At 26.8% G+C, this 21084-nt stretch overlaps 2 protein-coding genes across 3 annotated transcripts; one reads left to right on the forward strand and one right to left on the reverse strand.

Moving 5' to 3' along the window:
* On the forward strand, positions 1–1081 carry Bm8594 (cytidine deaminase, identical; the record flags this gene model as incomplete). Its single annotated transcript, XM_001893726.2, has 3 exons — positions 1–127; positions 363–541; positions 986–1081. 3 exons carry the CDS (start codon positions 1–3, stop codon positions 1079–1081), a joined length of 402 nt encoding a protein of 133 aa, XP_001893761.2.
* Positions 1082–5440: 4359 nt separating this feature from the next.
* Positions 5441–19704, reverse strand: Bma-clr-1 (Uncharacterized protein; the record flags this gene model as incomplete). Of its 2 annotated transcripts, XM_001895922.2 has the most annotated exons (32): positions 5441–5515; positions 5789–5924; positions 6098–6255; positions 6539–6664; positions 6808–6948; positions 7142–7315; positions 7592–7840; positions 8067–8202; positions 8383–8524; positions 8768–8913; positions 9030–9268; positions 9443–9577; positions 9879–10043; positions 10259–10406; positions 10723–10822; positions 11191–11366; positions 11615–11761; positions 11977–12092; positions 12446–12578; positions 12899–13095; positions 13311–13481; positions 13599–13714; positions 14076–14245; positions 14440–14542; positions 15353–15451; positions 16211–16421; positions 16811–16926; positions 17264–17345; positions 18675–18778; positions 19020–19127; positions 19297–19423; positions 19636–19704. In XM_001895922.2, 32 exons carry the CDS (start codon positions 19702–19704, stop codon positions 5441–5443), a joined length of 4515 nt encoding a protein of 1504 aa, XP_001895957.2. The 2 variants fall into 2 exon arrangements, with proteins under 2 accessions (XP_001895957.2, XP_042934022.1); XM_043078088.1 differs by lacking the exon at positions 15353–15451.
* Positions 19705–21084: the final 1380 nt, after the last annotated feature.

Here is a 21084-nt window from a genome sequence, read left to right on the forward strand (position 1 = left end):
ATGAGTATTGATGTAGATGCTTTAACAAGTGCTGCTCGACTTGCTATGGATCGAGCATACTGTCCGTATAGCAAATTTACTGTTGGTGCTGCTTTATTAACCAAAGATGGTAAAATAATCACAGGAGGTATTTTAATTTTCTTTTCTCTGTTACTTAATGTTAAATAAAAAAAAAAAAAAAATTGATTAAAATTGCTAATTAAATTTTTTAATTATAAATATTTTTTATGTTAAAAAAACAAACACTCAACTTATTTATTAATTGTAAATAATAAAAATGAATAATTCTTATCTTTTAATCAATCAGCTATTATGTAATCTTTTTTTTTTTTTTTTTTTAAAAAAAAAAGATAAAATTATAGGAAATGTCGAGAATGCATCTTATGGTGGAACAATATGTGCGGAACGGAGTGCAGTAACACGTGCGGTAGCTGAAGGTTATCGTGAATTTCAAGCAGTTGCAGTTTGCGCAACACCAGCTGAGCCTACTGCTCCTTGCGGACTTTGTCGACAATTTCTTATTGAATTTGGTGACATGAAGGTGATAAATCTTTTTTTCTTTCTTTTTTTTTTTTTTTTTTTTTTTTCATCTTCTAATTTTAATTCAAACATATGAGCTCAATTGTTATGCGCATATAATAACATTTAATCAAATATGATTATTATTAATTCTTAATAATAATAATAATAATAATTCATAATAATAATAAGTAATAAATAATAATAATAATTCCTAATAATGATAATAAATAATAATAATAATTCCTAATAATAATAGTAATAATAAATAATAATAATAATTCCTAATAATAATAGTAATAATAAATAATAATAATAATTCCTAATAATAATAGTAATAATAAATAATAATAATAATTCCTAATAATAATAGTAATAATAAATAATAATAATAATTCCTAATAATAATATTAATAATAATTCCTAATGAAATATTCATGCAGATTCATTAATTAATATTTTTCAGGTAATAATGATATCATCAACTTCCAATAAACGAATAGAAATGCAACTTTCACAGCTAATACCACTATCATTTACAACAAAAGATTTGATACATTAAAATGTAATTACATTTTTGTTTTATTTCATTTTCATCTTTAACAAATAAATGAGAGCTTTTTTCTCATAATGTTCCAAATTTATCAAAATTTATTATTCAAAATCATAAAGTAATATCATATCAGATCATATCAGATTAGATCAGATCAGATCAGATCATGTCACCTTATGTCATATCATTAAAAATTTTCTGCAGGTAAAATGGTTCTGGAAGAATTGCGCCAAAAAAAAAAAAAAAAAAAGAGAAAAAAGAGCGAAAATTTCTCACAAATTATCTGTTCATGTTTAAATTTATCTTCCTAAACTATCAGTGATTCTTTTCCATATGTAAACAATTCTATCTACATAATTTCTTGCAAATTTTTAGCAATTTTTCGAAATTTAAATTAATCAACAATTGATAATGTTTTTCATTTATTTTAATAATTTCAATGAATAAATAATTTAATCATTATAATGTCGTCTGTTGTTCAAATGACTTCATAATAATTTTACTTTTTACATTTTACTGTTTACATCAATTTTTTTTTTTTTTTTTTGACATTTTACTGTTTCACTTTTTTTTTTTTTTTTTTTCAATTTCAATTAATTTTAAATCAAACATTTATTCTTACTGAAGTAAATTAAACCTGTTTTGAAAACAAAAATTGAATTAATACCATTTCTTGCATTTTATCTCTTTTTTTATTTTTTTGCAAAAACCAATGAAAATAATATCAAAATATAAACAATGTATAGTTTATCAATTCATTAATCTAAAAGCAAAAGTATCTTTATGAATTTTATTATATTCAAATTAAATTTAAAAATTATTATCACGAATAATACTCTTTCATTAATATTCATATGATTTCACTATATATAACACTTATTTGCTATAATAATCGTAATAAAATCCTAAATTTCGATTAGATTTACATTAGAATTTGGGACAATCAATAGTTCAACAAACTTCAAAGAATTATTATCAAATGACTATCAAAAATAATTATACCTCTAAATACAATTATTATTAATATCAAATCTTTATTTTAAAAATTTAAAAAAAAAAAAAATTGTCATTTAAAAACATCAATGCTAAAAAAATTTGTTGCACAGTTTAACTTTTTGAAATAAATTATTGCAATTTTAAGTTTCATTTTTTAACAAATTTTTCAGAAACTCATTTTATAAGCATTTGCGATTTTAAAATTAATCTTTGAAAAAAAAAAAAAACATTTTGTAACATATTTAAAACTAAATGCAATGCATTCAAATAAGAGATAGATATATAAAAAAGAAGTTGTAAATAAAATTTTGACGCCATTTATTTCTTTTTTTTTCTTTTCTTACTTTTAATAATTTTATGTTTGATTTCTTTGACATTTATTACTTATTAATTAAGCTTATTGTTTATCAGAATGTTTTTTTAACTATTTTATAAATATTCTAAATTACTTTTACAACCACAAAACAAATCTATCAATTTAGATATTTACTATTGTTTTTTTACAAAAAGTTCACTTTGCATTTATACTTCATTTTTAAAATCTCATACGATTCCTCTAACTTTAATTAATATTTTTTCACATATTTAAAGAAATAAATACCTGGTAGAAATATTCCTTTCCAAATTACAATATCATACGATTCCTCTAACTGTAATTAATATTTTTTCACATATTTAAAGAAATAAATACCTGGTAGAAATATTCCTTTCCAAATTTCAATATTTTAAAAATATCTTATCTTTTAAATGATTTTTTATCATTTTAAAATCACTTTTATACTATCAAATCTTTCCATTCTTCTATTTCATTACGATGCAATCAATATACATACAATATTTGATCATTTTCACGATTAAAATATTAGTTGGTTGATCAATTATTTGATTAACTAATTGTTGTCACAGCTGCAAAGACACATAAAAAAGAAAATAATCGTTTTTTTTTTTTTTTTCTTTTTTCTCTTCCTTTCCTAAAAAAATTATCTTTTTTACTTTCTCCTCAAATATTTGATTATTCTCTTTTTCCCTTTTTAATTTTTTCCCTTTTCTAATATTTCAAAAGATATTTCAGTTCAGGTTGGAAAATTTTCTTTCTTCATGTAATCTTCTCATTAATACAAACTACACTTTTTTTTTTTTCCTCCATTCTTTTTTAAATATTTATGAAAAAAACTTCTAGAATTTGAAATAATAATAAATTTTCAATTACACTAGAGATGAATTAATAATGATCAGTTTTGTTTTTTTATACCGGAAATTTCTTAATAACATTGTCAGAAGAAAAAAATAACGAATTATAAATACTAAATTATGAGATATAATTTCTTTTTTTTTTTTTTTTTTAACAAAAGTAATCAACCTCTATCATAATAATCCGTTTTTTCATTAATAATTTGATCCAATCTGTACTCCAAAAAAAAAAATCAATGAATATGTATTTGAGGACAACAAAAAATGACACTGAATAGAATAGAGAGTATGTGTCGATAATTTAATATTGTCAATTAAATTCATGTAAACAATTCTTTTATAAACAGTAAATAAAAATTTGAACAGTATTGAAAGAAAAAAAAAAAAAAAGAGAAAAGAAAAAAGAAAACAAATTATGCTTAACAATACTAATTTAATCACAATTATGCACTGAGTTTTTTATTTTTATTCTAGTATTGTAGTACTTTTCTACCTATTTATCCTTTTACTATATTTTAATTTTATAACAGCAAAAAGAGGTAGCAAAGATTAAGAAAAAATGTAAACAATATATGCTAAACAAAGAAGAGAAAGAAAAAGTTTTTGAAAAAAAAAAAAGAAATTATTTATTGAAAGAGTAATTTTACATTGAGAGCATTTTTTTTTTTTTATTATGGGCTTCACAAATTTAATAAAATTTTTCACTAACAGTAATAATAATAATAATAAAAATCAGAATAGTTTATCAATATAACATACTTTTTTTTTTTTTTTTAACTTTACTTTAATTTAAAAAAAAAAATTCAATATAACACATGCATACATACAGACACGTACGTAAACACACACACACACACACACACACACACACACACATACATACATACATACATATACATATGAAGGGATAATACTAGAAAATAACATCCCTAAGTCTGTATAAAATGCCTATGCATAATGATACTTGATGACTAAAGCTTTTCGTATAACTTATTTTGTTTATTTTTTGATTGTAAATCATTGAGAATCACTCAGTAAACAGAACAGATCAAAATTATCTTAACAGTTAGCTTTACTAAAAAAGAAAAATCAACATACAATCATATAGAAAGACACATACACATTTGGATTTCCTCATTTGTCGTACTTTTCTTTTTTCTTTTTTTTTTTTTGATTATCAAATTTTGAAAGAAACGATCTCTTGCTACCTTGCTCTTTTTTATATGACAAATAAATGCTCAACTAAAATGTTTCCATAAATTTTATAATGCTAAATTACTGGCAATGATAAAAAATGACAGTAATAATAGTGATAGTAATGAAGTAAATATTAATAACTAAATAATATAATTCATATAACATGTATAATTTTGTATTTACAAAAGAAGAGAGAGAACGAAATTATGCTACTTCTTTTTTTTCTAAACATCACTAAAAAAGAAAACAATATTCAATAAAGAAAAAAAAAAAATCCACTTTTATCGTTCAAGAAAAGATAATAATATTTTTGTTGCATCAAAAAAAAAAAAAAAAAAAAAAAAACTAAATAAGAAAATTATGCTATTAAATTGTCTGGCATAGCTGCTCGGCAAGGTAACAAGAAAGCTCGAACAGTGAGATAGAGGAGAATAAAATGAATGATGAAAAGAGGAGAATTTAAAAGTCCCATTCATTCTTTACAAATCACATCATATTCCGTAAGATGTTCTACGAAAAAGTGATAGGTCAAGAATTTTTAAAGCTAATTATAATCTAACCAAATTAAAATCATTCATCAACTATCAAGACAAATTTATTTGAAGAAGTTATTAAACAAATGAACTTTTGTACCTGTACATCGAGTGAAGATGAAGAAGCAAAACAAAACAAAGAAAAATGACAGTACAAAGTAAGGGAAAACCAATGTTTGGAAAAAATAACGATTAGATATATCGATTCAATAATATTCCTGGATGAATTTTCCACAATGCTTCACAGAAATGTTTATCATAAGTAACTTTAGTATTTCTTATTTTCGTCCAGCTTTTTCCATATAAAAATACAAACTTTACTTATTCCAATCTGAAATCAAAACTTCTTTATGTGCAATATTTAATTTAGCATTCTTTCATGATATAATCAAATTTTCCCTTCCTTCTTGTAATCAAGCGCTTCCATATAACCATACCATTTTTATTCCACTCAGTCAATCGTACTTTTATTGTTAAATGTATCCAGATAATCGATGACAGCTTTATAACAGAAAGCATATTGTTCCTAAAACAATAAAGTATCACCGTCAATAATTTGTACTGCTTAATTTTGACTTCTATTTTAAAAGAAATCTTCATAGATTCAAGAAATTGCGATAAATAGTGTTATGGTATTTTTGCATTATTATCCCAATCAACCATATTTTGCCAGATAATACTTCAAAAAAAAAAAAAGAATGGAGCATAAAAATTGCTGTAATAAGCTTTCACTCTTGCTTTAAAAAAGTAGATAAAATTCATAATCAGGGTTTTCAAAAAAAAAAAAAAAAAAACATACAAAGTTTGTGAACATAAGTGGTCGCTTTTGCTGCAAACTTCGAACAGTTTGAAATACATCGATACGATTTTCTGCTTTAAGTCTTTCAAGCAATAATGACACACAACAGTAAAGACCCGTTTTTAATGATCCATCTCTTGAATGAAATGAAAAAAAAAATAACAATTGAAACATTCTAATTATTGGAACAATTTATTTATTATTAAAATCTATCGAACTAGTGAGTAAACAATTAAGCAAGAAATTTGACACAGACAAGAATTTATCTTCTGAATTATCAAAAATAAAGCATCGATAAAAAAAAAAAACCTTGAATGCAGTATAATTGGACCTGCTTCTTGATGATCACTTTGTAAGGAAAGCACTCGACTTATTAAATCAATTATTGATTCAGTTGATTCGGGCAGTACTTTGTCTGCTGGCCAACATAAGTAAGCATACTGTATTATTTCGCGATATGTTTTTTCCTGGAAAGATTTGTTTCCTTTTTCCTTTTTTTTTGTCGTAAATGACGAAGATTTTAATTCGAAAAATTTTAACAAATTTTTGAGACAGCGATTTTCTCAATACCAAAAAAGAAAACATAAATTTATTGAAGACAAATTTTTAAAAAAAATCCAAATGTTAAAGCTATTAGAAACACATAAAAAAATATATAGGTAGAATCAATACTATTCAAAAACTTGGATTTGGTTAATGATAACAGCTTTGAAAACTTCAAGAAAATTGCGAAAAAAGAAAAATGCGAACTTTTGTAAATTTGTATGTAAACTTTCTAAGTGCAAATGTTGAGAACAATTCTTCTCCAATTAGTTTGATTGATACTTCACCATCGCGTCCGAAAGTTTTTATACATCCTACTTCACTCGGCCAATACTAAAATTTGAAACACATTAAAAAAAAAGAAAAAAAAAAAAAAAAAAGGCGCAAAGATTTGTTTTATTCCTTTCTCAACTTCCAAACTGTTTATACTTCAAGAGCATTTTCATTAAAATAAATCCAAACAATGGATAACTTACTTTTTCAGCTGGCATAAATTCAGATTCAGATGACAACATCACAACAGCTCGTGAATTTTGCTCACCAATCATACACCAAAAATCATAACATGTTTGCTCATCTAATGGATCCTGAGCTAGGATATATGGATAAAAATAACCCTGAAATCAGTAATAAACATTTGCACAATACATAAAAACTATATCTTCTTTATAGTGGTAAAGGAATACAAAATAAAAAAAAAAAAAACAAATGTTTGAAATTTCTCGAACTTACCACCTTTACGATAGTCACACATACTTTCACCACTTAAGTCTTACTTAAAATTGTTCGAAAATCATAAAACACAGTAACCTTAACTAAAGAAGCATTAATATAAGTTGAATCGTTAACACTTCCAATAATAACTGGCAAAACGATACGGCAATGATCGAATGGAACAGCATTCTCAACACGATTTTTTCTTAAATTCTCTGGTTTGTGCGCAAAATTACATGTTCGCCGTGGTTCAAGTGTACGCTCCAGTCGCTAAATAAATTAAAAATGAAATCTATAACTTTTTGCAAAGTAGGTTGTCAAACAATAGTTTTCACAAATCTTATAATTTTATACTTTCTAATTTTCCTTATTTAATTCTACATTTGTAATATAAAGTATAACTTTTTTTATAACACATTTTTCTTTCTTTAAAATATATTTATAATACCAAGCATAACCTATTACAATCATGATCAACATTGCTGATTAATTATAGCATGTTGAATGAATGTTACCGATCTAGAAATTCGATGCAAATCCAAATACCTTATATTCAGCTTGCATTGCAGTTGGTACTTTCTCGGTAATACAGGTATCATTGTTAACCTGGTGCAACTTTTGAGTTGGTCGTTTTAAAACAGCAGTAAATGCTGATCGATTAGTTGACGATTGATGTTCACGAAGCTGTGGCTCATTTAATTTACGATAATGTTCACGAAATTGACTCACTTCAATATCAGTTTCTCCAAACATATACCATTCAGCTAATGCTTTGTAAATAAAAAGATACTGCTCCTAAAATATATTTTCTTTTTATCCATGAGAAAAATCAAAAGTATTTCGACAAAAATTTTATCATTCTCATTATTTACTATATTTAATGATGTAGAAAAAAAAAAAAAAAAAAAAGGTGCAAAATTTGTTGAATAATAAAGCAATAAAAATAAAAAAATATATATTCTTAACTCTAGCAAACATTTAGAAAATATTACAATGTAATTAATAGCAAATAGAAACTTACAGCATTCTGAACCATAGTATTTCGTTGCTTTCTCATTTCTGACACAAAACCAAACACATCTGCTTTACCTTCCTCTATACATTGATCTAATAAACTATCAATTGCAATAAAAGTACCTGTACGACCAACACCAGCACTGCAATAACATATTTAGCTTGTTATGATTTTTTAAAACATCAAAGAATTTCTAAGCTCAAATATGAAATGAATTATAATATGAAATGATAATGTAATCTATGATATAATACCATATATGATTAGACTGCTCTTTTGTAATTATAATCAGACAAAAACAAATGTTTCTAATTTAATATACCTGCAATGAACAACAACAGGACCATGGATATAATTATCCAATTTACGCAATTTTGATAAAAAGCGTAGCAAACCAGTGGTACATTCAGGTGCTTGTAAATCATTCCATGAGGTATAGTGATATTGTACAACATGACGAACTTCTGTAAATAATATTTTCTTTTTCTTTTTTTTTTTATATTCCTAACAAGAATCATTTCTTCGTTGATAAAATCTGTAAACTGACAATTTTTCAAGAACACAAATATGATCGGTTAAATGTGATGTAAAAAAAAAAAAAAAAAAAAAAAAACAACAATAAAAACTTTTGTATTGAATTATAGAACGTCACCAAAAACATTTTGTAAAAAATTGCCTGATTTCATAGAGAAAACAATCTAAACTACCTGGAGTTTTAGTAACAAATTCCGTTTCTGCATGAATATCATTCAATTGTGTATTACTATAGCTACATCGTGAATTTCTTTTTGAATTCGAAGATACTTCATTAAGAATAGAATCAACTGAACCATGCGTTGATGATGAACGAGACCTGAAAATTTCAGTCAATAACAATAAAGAAATAAAAAAAAAGTGATGACTTGCAAAATAATTGATAGTCTACAGTTATCTTTAAACTAGAGTAATTCATTAAAATAGCTAGCTTACTTCATATTCACAATAACTGCAGAAGGATCGGCAACTGTATCACCAGTTATACTTGGAATTTCATATGAAATGATCGCAGGACTACCAGAGAGAGAACCATTTGCTACCGTTGGTTGAATACGACGTACTTCAAAATTGCGTATAGCATAATCAGAATAGTAAATCGAATCAACTGGACGAACTTCTAATTTATCATATGCTTTTGGCCCATCATCTGGCCAGTATTTCGCACATTGACACTAAAATTAACAAAACTATTAGACACATTTTTGTTTGATACAGTAAGCAATCAATCGTATACTAAGCTTTAGAATTCTGAACTAAGCTTTAAAATTCTGAAATGTAACAAATTTTAGAAAACATTGAAAAATTCAAAATTTGAAAAAAAAAAAAAAAATAATGAAATCACAAACTCGATTTCTTTCGTAGAGATTAGCAACCATGACTATAACTCGTACTTTATGCTCCCAAATCATACGCCAAAAATCATCCGTACTAGCATCTAGCGGACCTTGCGATGCAATGAACATTTTGCGACCTCTGTATCCCTAAAAAAAAAAGAAAAAAAAATAAGTGAAAACAAAACTTAGCAAATTGGTTTACACATGAAGAATAATATGTCATTTTTAAACAAAAGAAAAACACAACATCACAATCTAATGCAACACTGATAATTGTATTTTATTTTTTTTACAACAACTCAGTATGATTAAATAAATTAAAATATCATGAAAAGACTAACTAGCTGTGTCAACAAAACGCAAAAAATTACACTAAAAATAAAATTAACAAAACAGTTAGAGAAAAAAGAAAAATGAAATAAGAATTGATTAGTACTAGCATGGTAACCTTGACAAAATTAGCGTTGATATAATCAGTTGATGGATCATTTCCAATAATTGGTAATTTGACACGTGTAGCATCGAATGCCTTTACATCATTGTAACGATTTTTATGGGCATTCTCGAGACGTTCCGAAGCACTCGATTCCATTGAACGATAATTTGGCAAAGCCTATAGAAAAAAAAAAAAAAAAAAAAGAAATACTAAATAATATGAAAATGATAGAAAGATGGAATGCAAATAAAGAAAGGAGAAAAGAACTGTTAAGAGTAATAGAAAACAAACTGATATTATAACAAGTGATAAGATCATATTTCCCAAATAATTTTATAAAAAAGCGTAGAAAAAAAAAAAAAAAAAAAATAGTCAAACTATATTAAACATACATCAAATTCAGAGATGCATAAGTAATTGCTATCACGACGTCGAATAGTATATTCTTCGGGTAGATCATCAACGAGTGTTGCATGAAAATGAGGCTTTAGAAGTATACGATCCTTACTCATCGGACATAATTGCTTTATCATCCCACGTCTTAAAGCGTAACAGAGTGAAAGAAAAATAAAATAAATAAAAATAAGAAAACAATTTTCTGCCGTATCATTAAATATTCCTAACATAAAGTTCCATATAAGCATCCTCATATTGCAAATTTATAAAATAATAGTAATTGTTGTTTATTACAAAATTCAAAGATATCATTAGTGACGAATTATGATCACGGAAGTTCAATCATATATGTGAACTACTAGCTTAAAGATAATTTTCATAGAAATAAAGTTACAAACTGTACACATCAAAAAACGTTTCAAATATGTCATATTTAAAAGCATCAAAGTGAAGAAAATACCTGTGCAAAATATAGGTAACAAATGAAGAGACTAGCATGATGAATAAAACCAAAGAAAGCACGCTGAACAGTACTGTCATCCATGATTGGGCCCATTGCTCTGCAATTAATTATTTTAGCAATCATTCATTAACAGATCAATTGTTTTTGAGGAAAAAATCACCCCTTTTAATTTCGAAAAATTAATATGGATGACTAATGTCGACAAAAACTGAAGTTATACAACTTCTATTTTATTTTTTCTTACAATGCTACCGTTGACAGTATCAAAAGTATTTAATTATTTCTAAAATCTTCAGTATTAAACCTATTAATTTCTGTTATTGGAAGCAGTAGTCAAAGTTCAAATTTAACCAATAGAATTCAGAGATAATGATTTCTTACTTAATTAAAACTAAGCTAAGGAACAAATCATCGCTCAATTCTCTAAGAAATTTTACTTATAAACAATGCATTTAAAATATATACCATCAAAAGCTTCCAAGATTACAGGTTTAAAATATCCGCTAAAGCCATATGCTGGACCACTAACAATTAACTGCCGTGATGGTCGAAAATGACGTGGAAGTTCCGAATTCTCACGATAACTAAACCAACGACTTCGATCCAAAAATCTTTTTTCTATGTTCTGATGCAATCGCCTCCTAAAAAAAAAAAAATTACTGATCTATATCATAAAAATACAAATACTATTTAATGTATATACTAAATTTTACATACCACTCAATGATAAATAAAAAATTATAAGCAGAAAATTTAAGTCTAAGTAGAAACAAAAAAAAAAAAAAAAAAAAAAGAAATAATGATGTGTTTTATGCAACAATAATTGTCAAGTATAAGGAAAAAAAAAAAAAAAAAAAGCAACTTTATAAATTGAAGACATGAAATTTACCGTTTTCTTTTTATGAAAAAAAGATCATTATGTCGAAATGAATCACTACGTGAAGCATAATCACGATCAACACGTGCAATTAAGAAACCCGTATATTTTAGACCAGGCTTCAATGCTGGATCCTCCGGTCGATGACGACTCAAATATCTATAAATGGCTATGCAGAAAAAAAAAAAAAAAAAAACATTTTGATAAATATTTTGCTCATAAATATTATTAATGTGGAAGTTGAATAATTTTAGTAAGAATTAACAGAAAAAAAAGCAAAACATTTCCAAAATTTACAACGTTTTTATTGGAAAAGAAGAGATTAGAGGATTGATAAATGTTATCATTATTACAATTTCTATTATATGACATACAAAACATTGCAGGGTTCTACACCAGCTGTAGTATTACCATCACCAATAAGTGTTCTTTTCGGATACTGCATATAACTTTCTGCGATATATGCAAAGTAACGTTTTTGTTTCGTTTCCTGAAATTTTTTTTTAAAGTTTTTCTTTATACGATTATTTCCTCCACATGTTGCTCATAGATATTATCATATAAATTTTTTTTTGAATACTTTAAGCAAAAATTAACAGAAAGATAGCAAAAAAACATATTTCCGAATTTAAAAGAAGAGATTGGAGGATTGCTTATATTTCATCCGAAAAAAGTTTAAATATGTATCACAATCTTGCAATCACTTGACCTAAACAAGCTGCTAGAAACAACTAGGAAAAACCTACACTAAAGACAGAAAAGAAAAAAAAAAATAATCGTATATTAGTAATACTAAAGTACAGTGATGTATTAAAACTACGAAAAAAAAAGTAGACAAATTACTTGTTTTAGCTGTTCACTCTGTAAATTATTGCCCATTGCTTTCAGGAATGTGTCAACAATAAGTGAATCAGGTGCCGGCAAACTCTCAATAACAACATCTGGTGCAAGCGGAACAATTGCAACGTAGTAACATCTATAAAATGAGAATGGGAAAATTTACTCAGATTTGTTAAAATTTATTGCAAAGTTAAAAATAGCTGCTTGAAGGCTTCCATGTCTTTTTTGCATAAAGAAAAATCGCTCTAAAATTAAACAAATAAAATAATTTAAAGAGCAAAGTATATATATACATACCAAAATTAGTATAATGGATAAAATTTTGCATAAAAGCTAGTTCTAGTTTTCATTTATTAATATTTCATTTCGATGAGATGTGAAATTACTAAAAATTGAATAACAGCAAACTGAAATGTCTAAAATATCATAGTCATTTATGAATTAAAAATCACTTACGCTACAGGGCCGTTAACTTCATCCGGTTCGCTATTAAATGTCAAACCAAATACTGTCCCATTTTGCGACATTGAAGCTGGAGCATCGACGGCATCAGGTTGCGCAAAATCTGTTATACATTGCTCAGAAAATGTTGCATTTTCACTTCGACCAGCTCCATTCTCAGCCCATACGAATGCAGTATAATTTCGATTCGGCTGTAAGTTAAATATTTGGAATGAAATCCTAAAAAACTTTCAAATTATGAACTCCAGATATTCCCAAAAATTTAGTAAAGGCAAAAAAAAAAAAGCCTGGCTCAAAAAAAAAAATTTTATTAATGTAACTAATTTTTTTTTTTTTTTTAAACAATCTGTTAATTAAGATTTTATTCCCAAATTATATGCATAAAAAACAAAAAAAAATTGAATACTTTTAATGGTCCAAAACGACATGAATAAAAATCTGCAATAGCATCAGCACTCGTATAGCTACTATCATTATTATTGTAATTAGCACACTGATTTTTCTCTTCTGCTGGAAAATCATCATTTGATAAAATTCCACCGGGCGAAACATGTCGTATTTGACCTCGTACTGTTACCTGTTAAAATGTGATATTCAAACAAATTTTCAACATTTCCACTATTTAAACTAAGATAATATGATGTAGCTACAGGAAAGATGATTTTATTCAATATGAAAATCGATATAAACATACGTAATATTTAGTGATACGTCCATTTGGTGTTTTCGGTGGCATCCATTCAACTTCACAGTACAAACCACCCTGAAGATTGAGAATACGTATTTCACCCAGTGTTGGTGGTTCTGGAGCTAAAATACACAGAGAAAAAAAAAAGTGATATTGTAAAAATTTATCAAATTTAAAAAATGAAACTGAGATAACTTTAGATGCTATATACGATGGTTTTTTTTTTTTTTTTTCTATCCATCTTTTACTGTTAGTTAAGAGAAAGTACTGTAAGAATTAAAATTATAAAATTTTTTTCTGTAAATTTCAATGAAGGATATGACTTTCTTTTTTTTTTTTAAACTAGTGTGAATAAATTACAGTTGACATTTTCCAATCAAAAAAATTGATAACTTTTAATATGTCAAGTTTTATAGCTTAAAATATTCTCATCACATATTAATCACACGAATGCATTCATTTCTAATATTTCACTAAAATTACCGCTTTCAGATGTTGTAAAATGTTCGGTTATTTTGAATGGTTCATTTTGACCATCAAACACTGATATGAATAATGTATACGGCGTTGCTGGTAACAATTCTCCAATGACCACACCAGATTTTGCATTTATATCTGACCATACCTCTACTCCATCTGTTCGTCGCATTAATCTACAATATCATTAAAAGACTTATACTAATTTATTTTAAAATTTTACTTAGTTGAACAATTTCAATAAAATAAATTCCAATTAGATTTTCATTCAGTGCAAAAAATGCAATAATATCTTTTCTACTTTCACTTTAACATGCCTTTTTTTTTTCTTTGAAAGATTTAACAGTTGATAAATAAGGAAAAGATCTACTTGAAATCAATCTTTAACATTGGTCCATCATCTTGCGCATCCCATCGAATTTCCGCATGAGTTGCATTTGTTCTCACTGTCACATTTTGGATGATTCGTGGTGCTAGAAAAAAGTATAAAATGAAATTACTTACTGAAATGCATCATATTGATCAACAAATTTGCATACATGCAACACAACAAAAATCATGCAAATGATAACATAACATGCACATATCAGAAGATAAAAAAAAATTATAAATATCAAAAATCTGCTAGGAATGAAATTCTAAATTCTAAAATTTTAATCACAAATTCTGATAATAATTGTTGGAACAATGATATATTAATGCTAGACGTACGTTGTATAATGAATTTCAATTATAAAATTTCATATAAGAGTTTTGCTACAGTGGTGAATTCACTTCTGAATAAGCCCACTGAACAGATGACTGATAAATTCTTTTCCATAGGATATGTTAGATGAAATAATTGTTTTAAAAATGTCAACCAAAAACGCATTCCAGTATCTGCTTGACTTTTAGTATTCGAATAATTTATATCACCTATCTTTAGACTTGCATAGTTATAGAAAGCTTTTTAAGAATAACAATTTTTCAAGAATAACTAAAAATAAATAAATTACAGCCCTACATTTCGTTGAAGTTGATCGAAAACTTGAAAAGTGATAAAAAAAAAGAAAAGAAAGAAAGAAAGAAAAGATCCGCAAAACCAATTTAGCTATCACAATGAAAAAGACATAATAAATTTCCTATTTCTTGTACTATGAACTACTTCATCTGGCCCACATCGAATTGCTTTTTTTCTAATACATTGAATCTAAATTACCGTAAAATTGAAATCCACAAACCAAATAGCATGCATTAGAGAAGTCATAAAGTGATATTACATGCTAAATGTCCTACTAACTCACTTTTCTCCTCAATTTTCTTGGCTTTTCGTCGTTCAGCAAGCAGATCGAGAAATTTCAGTTTGGTGGATGAATAATCTCCAGTGGGAAGACTACCTTGATCTAGGATATTTAACAGATAATTTCCTCCGAACTAATTTCAGAATTCAACAAATTCCTCCTCATTGAAATGTCATCACGACAAACTTTTTTCCAGACTTCTTCCCAGTAAAAACTTTTGAAATTTTTAGTGATCAAGAAAAAACTCAACTGATCTTTTATTAAATTAAACGCACTTTACTTTTTCCGCATCTACATTATAAACAAAATAATTTGTAAGGGAAGAAAAATTAAACCCATTTTTTTAAGCATGGGTTTAATGATATTTTTCTTCTTAATATGTACTCAATTCAAACATTTATGATATCAAAATCTCTATCAAAAGGGTGGTTTGTAACAATGAAATTGAATGAATGTCATCAAAAACACCAAATGGACGTATCACCAAATGCTACATATATTTCTACAATTATACAACTACATCGACATTTGAAGAAAAAGATATTTGCAATTAAAATTAAGATTCTTTCTAAAATCCTATTTCTTCAATCTTATCTCATTACTTGACGATGCTGGTCCTGCACCTAAAATCTAGAACAATTTTTAAAATAAATGTCAAAATTAAAAATGAGAGGAAAATTATAAAGTGTAACTAAAATTATTCCTGAACATCTCTATCCCAATGAATTTGACTGGATATTTCGAATATAACAAATCCCATATTTCACAACAAATATGACTTATTTTTAGACAACATTGCATAAACTTAAAATCTGTCAACAATAAAATCAATCGATAAATAAATGATGAAACTGATCGTACCTTTAACGAAAAAATTGATCGTATGATTGGTGTTGATTTCGTGTTTACCGTTTGTTTTCACGTGACAAAGATATGTTCCGCTATCACTATATTGTGCATTCTTAATTTCCAGTGACCAGCAACGTGGTGGTTCAATGCCATCGGTGAAAACTTCATCGTATGGTGTATTGGTTGGTTCACGTATGATTGATGAATTTTGTATAAAATCCACCTAAAAATCCAATTTTTCCTCTCCTTACATTTGTAAAAACAAAATTAAAGGTCGCCAGATTAATCAACAATTTTTGCAAATTTTTAAGAACCGCATTTTCTATTTAGTATTATTAATCATCTATTCGCAAATATTCATTTAACTAATATATGAAAGCATTTCGAATGGATCACCCAACGATCTACATAAAACTATATTTCAGATATGTAATTCAAGAAAATCGAAAATCTTGCATCTAAAACATAGATCATGAAAAATTTTCCATAAATATTATTAACTATATGCTTCTCACAATATAATGAAAATGTTAAAGTTAGAAACAAAATTATGATAGTAAAATTTTGCGATATTTTTAAAATTAAATATAGCAAAAGATATTGAGGACACACTCCATCATCATCAATAAATGATCTCGGATCCATATTGATACAACAAAATAAACTGGCATCTGTGCCTTGATAAACAGAATCGGATGGAAGCGCCCGTCCCTGTACCATTAATTCTCCTGCAACTACTCCATTTCCAAAATTTAGGAATAATTAATCAATCACAAATAATTTTAAGAAATTTTTAAGGAAAAAAATGTATTTCAGAAAATAGAGCACATGTATGAGCTGTATGTTAGGAAATCAAAAAAGCTCTAATTAAACGATTAAAGTAAGCCCATTGTTCTCTTTTTATTTATATTAAATTCCTTATAATTTATCCTTAACATTATCATTTATCAATTTCGCTATCTCATATTATTTCCAGCATTGTAGCAATGTTATAATTTCAAATGAAAGCAGCAAATTCCAGAACAGATTAAATTTATTAATTCTTATGGAAAAATAAAAACATACTTCGATCACATTTGAAGGGAAGTAATTCAATAGCTCCTTCTAATCTCCACGGATCAAACATTGGAGGACAAACACAAATCCCCTGTAATGTACAGTGCTAAAAATTTAAAGAATAGTAATGTAAGTAAGTTCAATCTCGTATGAATGTAAATATCAATTTCCAAAAATCATTACTAATTCCTGAAAAGTTACTATCAGTTACAGACAATGAACAAGTATCAATGATAACAAAACTTGGATACAATGCATGTTCTTCTCCTAATCTTATTTCAGCTAGATTTTTTGATATTTCTGTGAAATGTACTGACAAACAATCTAAATGAAGCTAAGATCGAAAATAATTTCATTTCATTTCAAATCCCCATATTCATTTATGCATAAAGTTTGCTCTCAAATCTTCTTCACACTATCCATCGATTGATCAGAAATGCCTTTCTAATTAGTGATATTCAATGAACGAAATTAAATAAAACCACTTGACTTCGATTAACTCTAAGAATATGGAGATAACTCGAAACATCTCGAACATCTATAAGTCATTGGTGAAATAAGTCAGAATGACAGTAAGTCTTAATTTCAATAACGATTTCGGATTAAGTTCATCAACAAAAAGTAACTATCACAACTTATTAGTCTCGGATAAAAACAGCGAATTTAGCGCAAAAATTCATTTCCAAATATTTTCAAAAAACAATAATGATAGAAGAAACTAAATGATAAACAACTTTTACGAAACAAGTTCCGGTTTTAAACTTGCTCTTCTGGAATGTAAAATTCAACTATCTAATCGATTCATCAAACCATTAGAACTCAAGGTCAACATTCGGCAAATTGGTAAATTGAGCAATGTATTTGCTTTGAAATAATTAAGATTAAAACGTTCAGTTTCCGGTCATGAAATTTCAAAGTGTACTAATTTAGTAAAAATAGTTAGATCAGTAAAAGAAAACCGATATCTCTAACAGAATATAAGGAATGTTGCAGAATCCTTTGGGAGAGATAAGAATTTCAAACTAAATAAAAGGTTTTCTTTTTCATATTTTTCAAAAAGAAAAAAATGCCCATCCCTCAAATTACAATTTAAATTTTTAGAAAAGGCTGTAATTACATATAATTTATTAAAAATTATATGCAAATAAATTTATTTGTGAAGCATAACACCATAGCAATTATAACCACAACCATAAATGAACCATAAACCGGATGTTAAAATTTTTTACATTTATTCAGAATAATTTATATTTCTCAAGAAACAGATTTTCCACCGTATATATATTCAGTTTTTTTTTTTTTTTCACAACAAGGATCATGCGACCGTCTCATCTCACATACTGATCAAATTAAGTAAAAATAAAAATTTCAAAAAAAAAAAAATAGTTCTGAAAATGAGTAAAATAAAAATATAACAAACCATATGACAAGCAGGTTCCGGTAGTAGATACCTATCTCTGTAATCATCACTCATCGACATGCAATAATCATCCTGCCTGCCAGCACGGCATGACACCGGAATTGCTAAAATAAGCTGTAAGTTAAATCAATATCTATTCTAGAAATCCAAAAGATGAAAATATACTAGTAGTTCCTCGTTAGAATGAATATATAAAACAACATAACGTGTTATTCGATTTATCATTTAGAATAAAAAAATCTTTGCAAACAATTAGATTAGATAAAACTAAATCATATATGGTAAGCTACGAGATTCTTCACTAAATTGGTAACAATTGATAAAAAAATTTGGAAAAAAACCCACATGCCGGACAACTTGCTGGACAAAGACAAGATTTGTAACCATTTGAATCAGTAACGCATTTACCACCATATGCACAATCATTGATTGAATCTTCACATTCTGGTATCTCTGAAACATTTCTTTTGAAAAAAACTACTAAATTTCCATTATGGTTATCCTGAGAGAAAAACGAAAGACAATTTAATTTTGGTGATATGTTTGTTATAAAATTAAATTTTTTTAAAACAAATTAAAAAACAAAAGATGTTATAAAACAAAAGATGGAATAAAAATTTACTCAATTCGCTGGGTGTTTTAGGTTGTGGTTTAAGACGTGTTACACTAATATTCTCCGAATACCATATGCTTTTATCATTCATATTATCATTCTTATCACTGTTTACCATTCGTCTTACACCAAATTGCTGTAAAAATTTTATCAAATTTTTTTTTATTATTCTTACCATATATTTAATTTACAAAATTCCTAATACTAATTATTTATTAGAGTGATTCAAAAAGTGATTATTTTATCGTTCCAGATTATTACATTATCTTGTTGATTTTTCTTCTCATTTCAAATCTACTTCTTGAAATAAAAATTTATGACAACAAAGCTAAAAATAAACAATCATACTTTTGTAGCCCTAAGAAGAAGAAATATCAGAGTAGACCACCAAAGCCACTGTGTTGTTTTTCCAGTCATTGTTGGCTTCCAACAGATCATTATTGGGAACAGTTGCTTGTTGTATTATAATGAGGGATCACCAAACGGATCTCTCGTGATATCCGATGATAATCATTCCCTTTTACAGAAGTATACATTGCCAGCCAGAAAATACTGGGTACACACCAAACAACGGCTTTCTCCAAAATATCACAGAGCTTATCTAAAAAATTTCAGTACAGATTATTATCATTAATGTTATCACAAATTGCAATTACAATAAATAATCATTAGGGGAAGAATTATATTTGAATAAGAATCAAAAAAGTGATAAAAGTATGATAGCATAGAATGCCATATGTTGAGATTTAACAATGCAAAATTTCAATTCCACTTCTAACCAATAAGTCAATCCATTTTTTTTATCCAAATCAAAAATTATAATAACTGTTAACAGCTATACTTTTAGCAAATGCAAAATAAAGTTCAAAATATTATCAATAAAAATTAAATTTATATTCTTAATTATCCACTTTTTATATGCTAAATATAGCAAAACATGCTGTAAACAATTACCAGTACATTAATAATAACCTATTGATAACAAATTGATTACTGTTATTATTATCATATTCGTATCAGTAATTTTATCTCACCAATTTTAAAAATTGAAATTTGTTATATGAAGCATGAAAATAAACCATAATATGCTAAAATGCCTAAAGGAATACTTGTAATGAATAAGTCAGTTTGTAAGCAAATGCTCCTTATATTTAATTTAGATAATCTAATTTCCTTCAAATTTTCCGCTTTGTTTCACTTTTGGCAAACCAATGAGACAAATTCATAAAAATGAAACAATGTTTGAAGTACATTCACTCACACACACACACACACACACATTATATTATTTATAATTTTACTCAATTCTATTTCAAATATAACTTTATATATGCTAATTATTCATTTGCTTATATTAAAAACATTGATGCATTGCTATTTAATTATGATTTTTGTAAAAATGGACAATTCATTAAGTAAGCATGAAAATAAGAAAAATGGAAATGAAAAAGCGAAAAAGATTCATCGTAAAGTGTTCAGTTGAAATTAGTCAACACGAGCTAAACCACACAATCCTCCTCACTCATTGCAATCAGTCATTTCAGTCATTCCATCTGTCCAATAATACATCGATCCGTCTTGGTCATTTCACTCCGTTTCCCAATAATACATCGATCCGCTACGGTCATTTCATCCCGCCTGCCCAATAATACACCGATCCGTCTCCCAATAATACATCGATCCGTCACGGTCATTTCATTCCGTTTCCCAATAATACATCGATCCGCCCCGGTCATTTCATCCCGTCTGCCCAATAATACATCGATCCGTCTTGGTCATTTCACTCCGTTTCCCAAT

This window comes from Brugia malayi (genome assembly GCF_000002995.4).
Source record: "Brugia malayi strain FR3 genome assembly, contig: Bm_v4_Chr2_contig_001, whole genome shotgun sequence".
Classification (NCBI taxonomy): domain Eukaryota; kingdom Metazoa; phylum Nematoda; class Chromadorea; order Rhabditida; family Onchocercidae; genus Brugia; species Brugia malayi.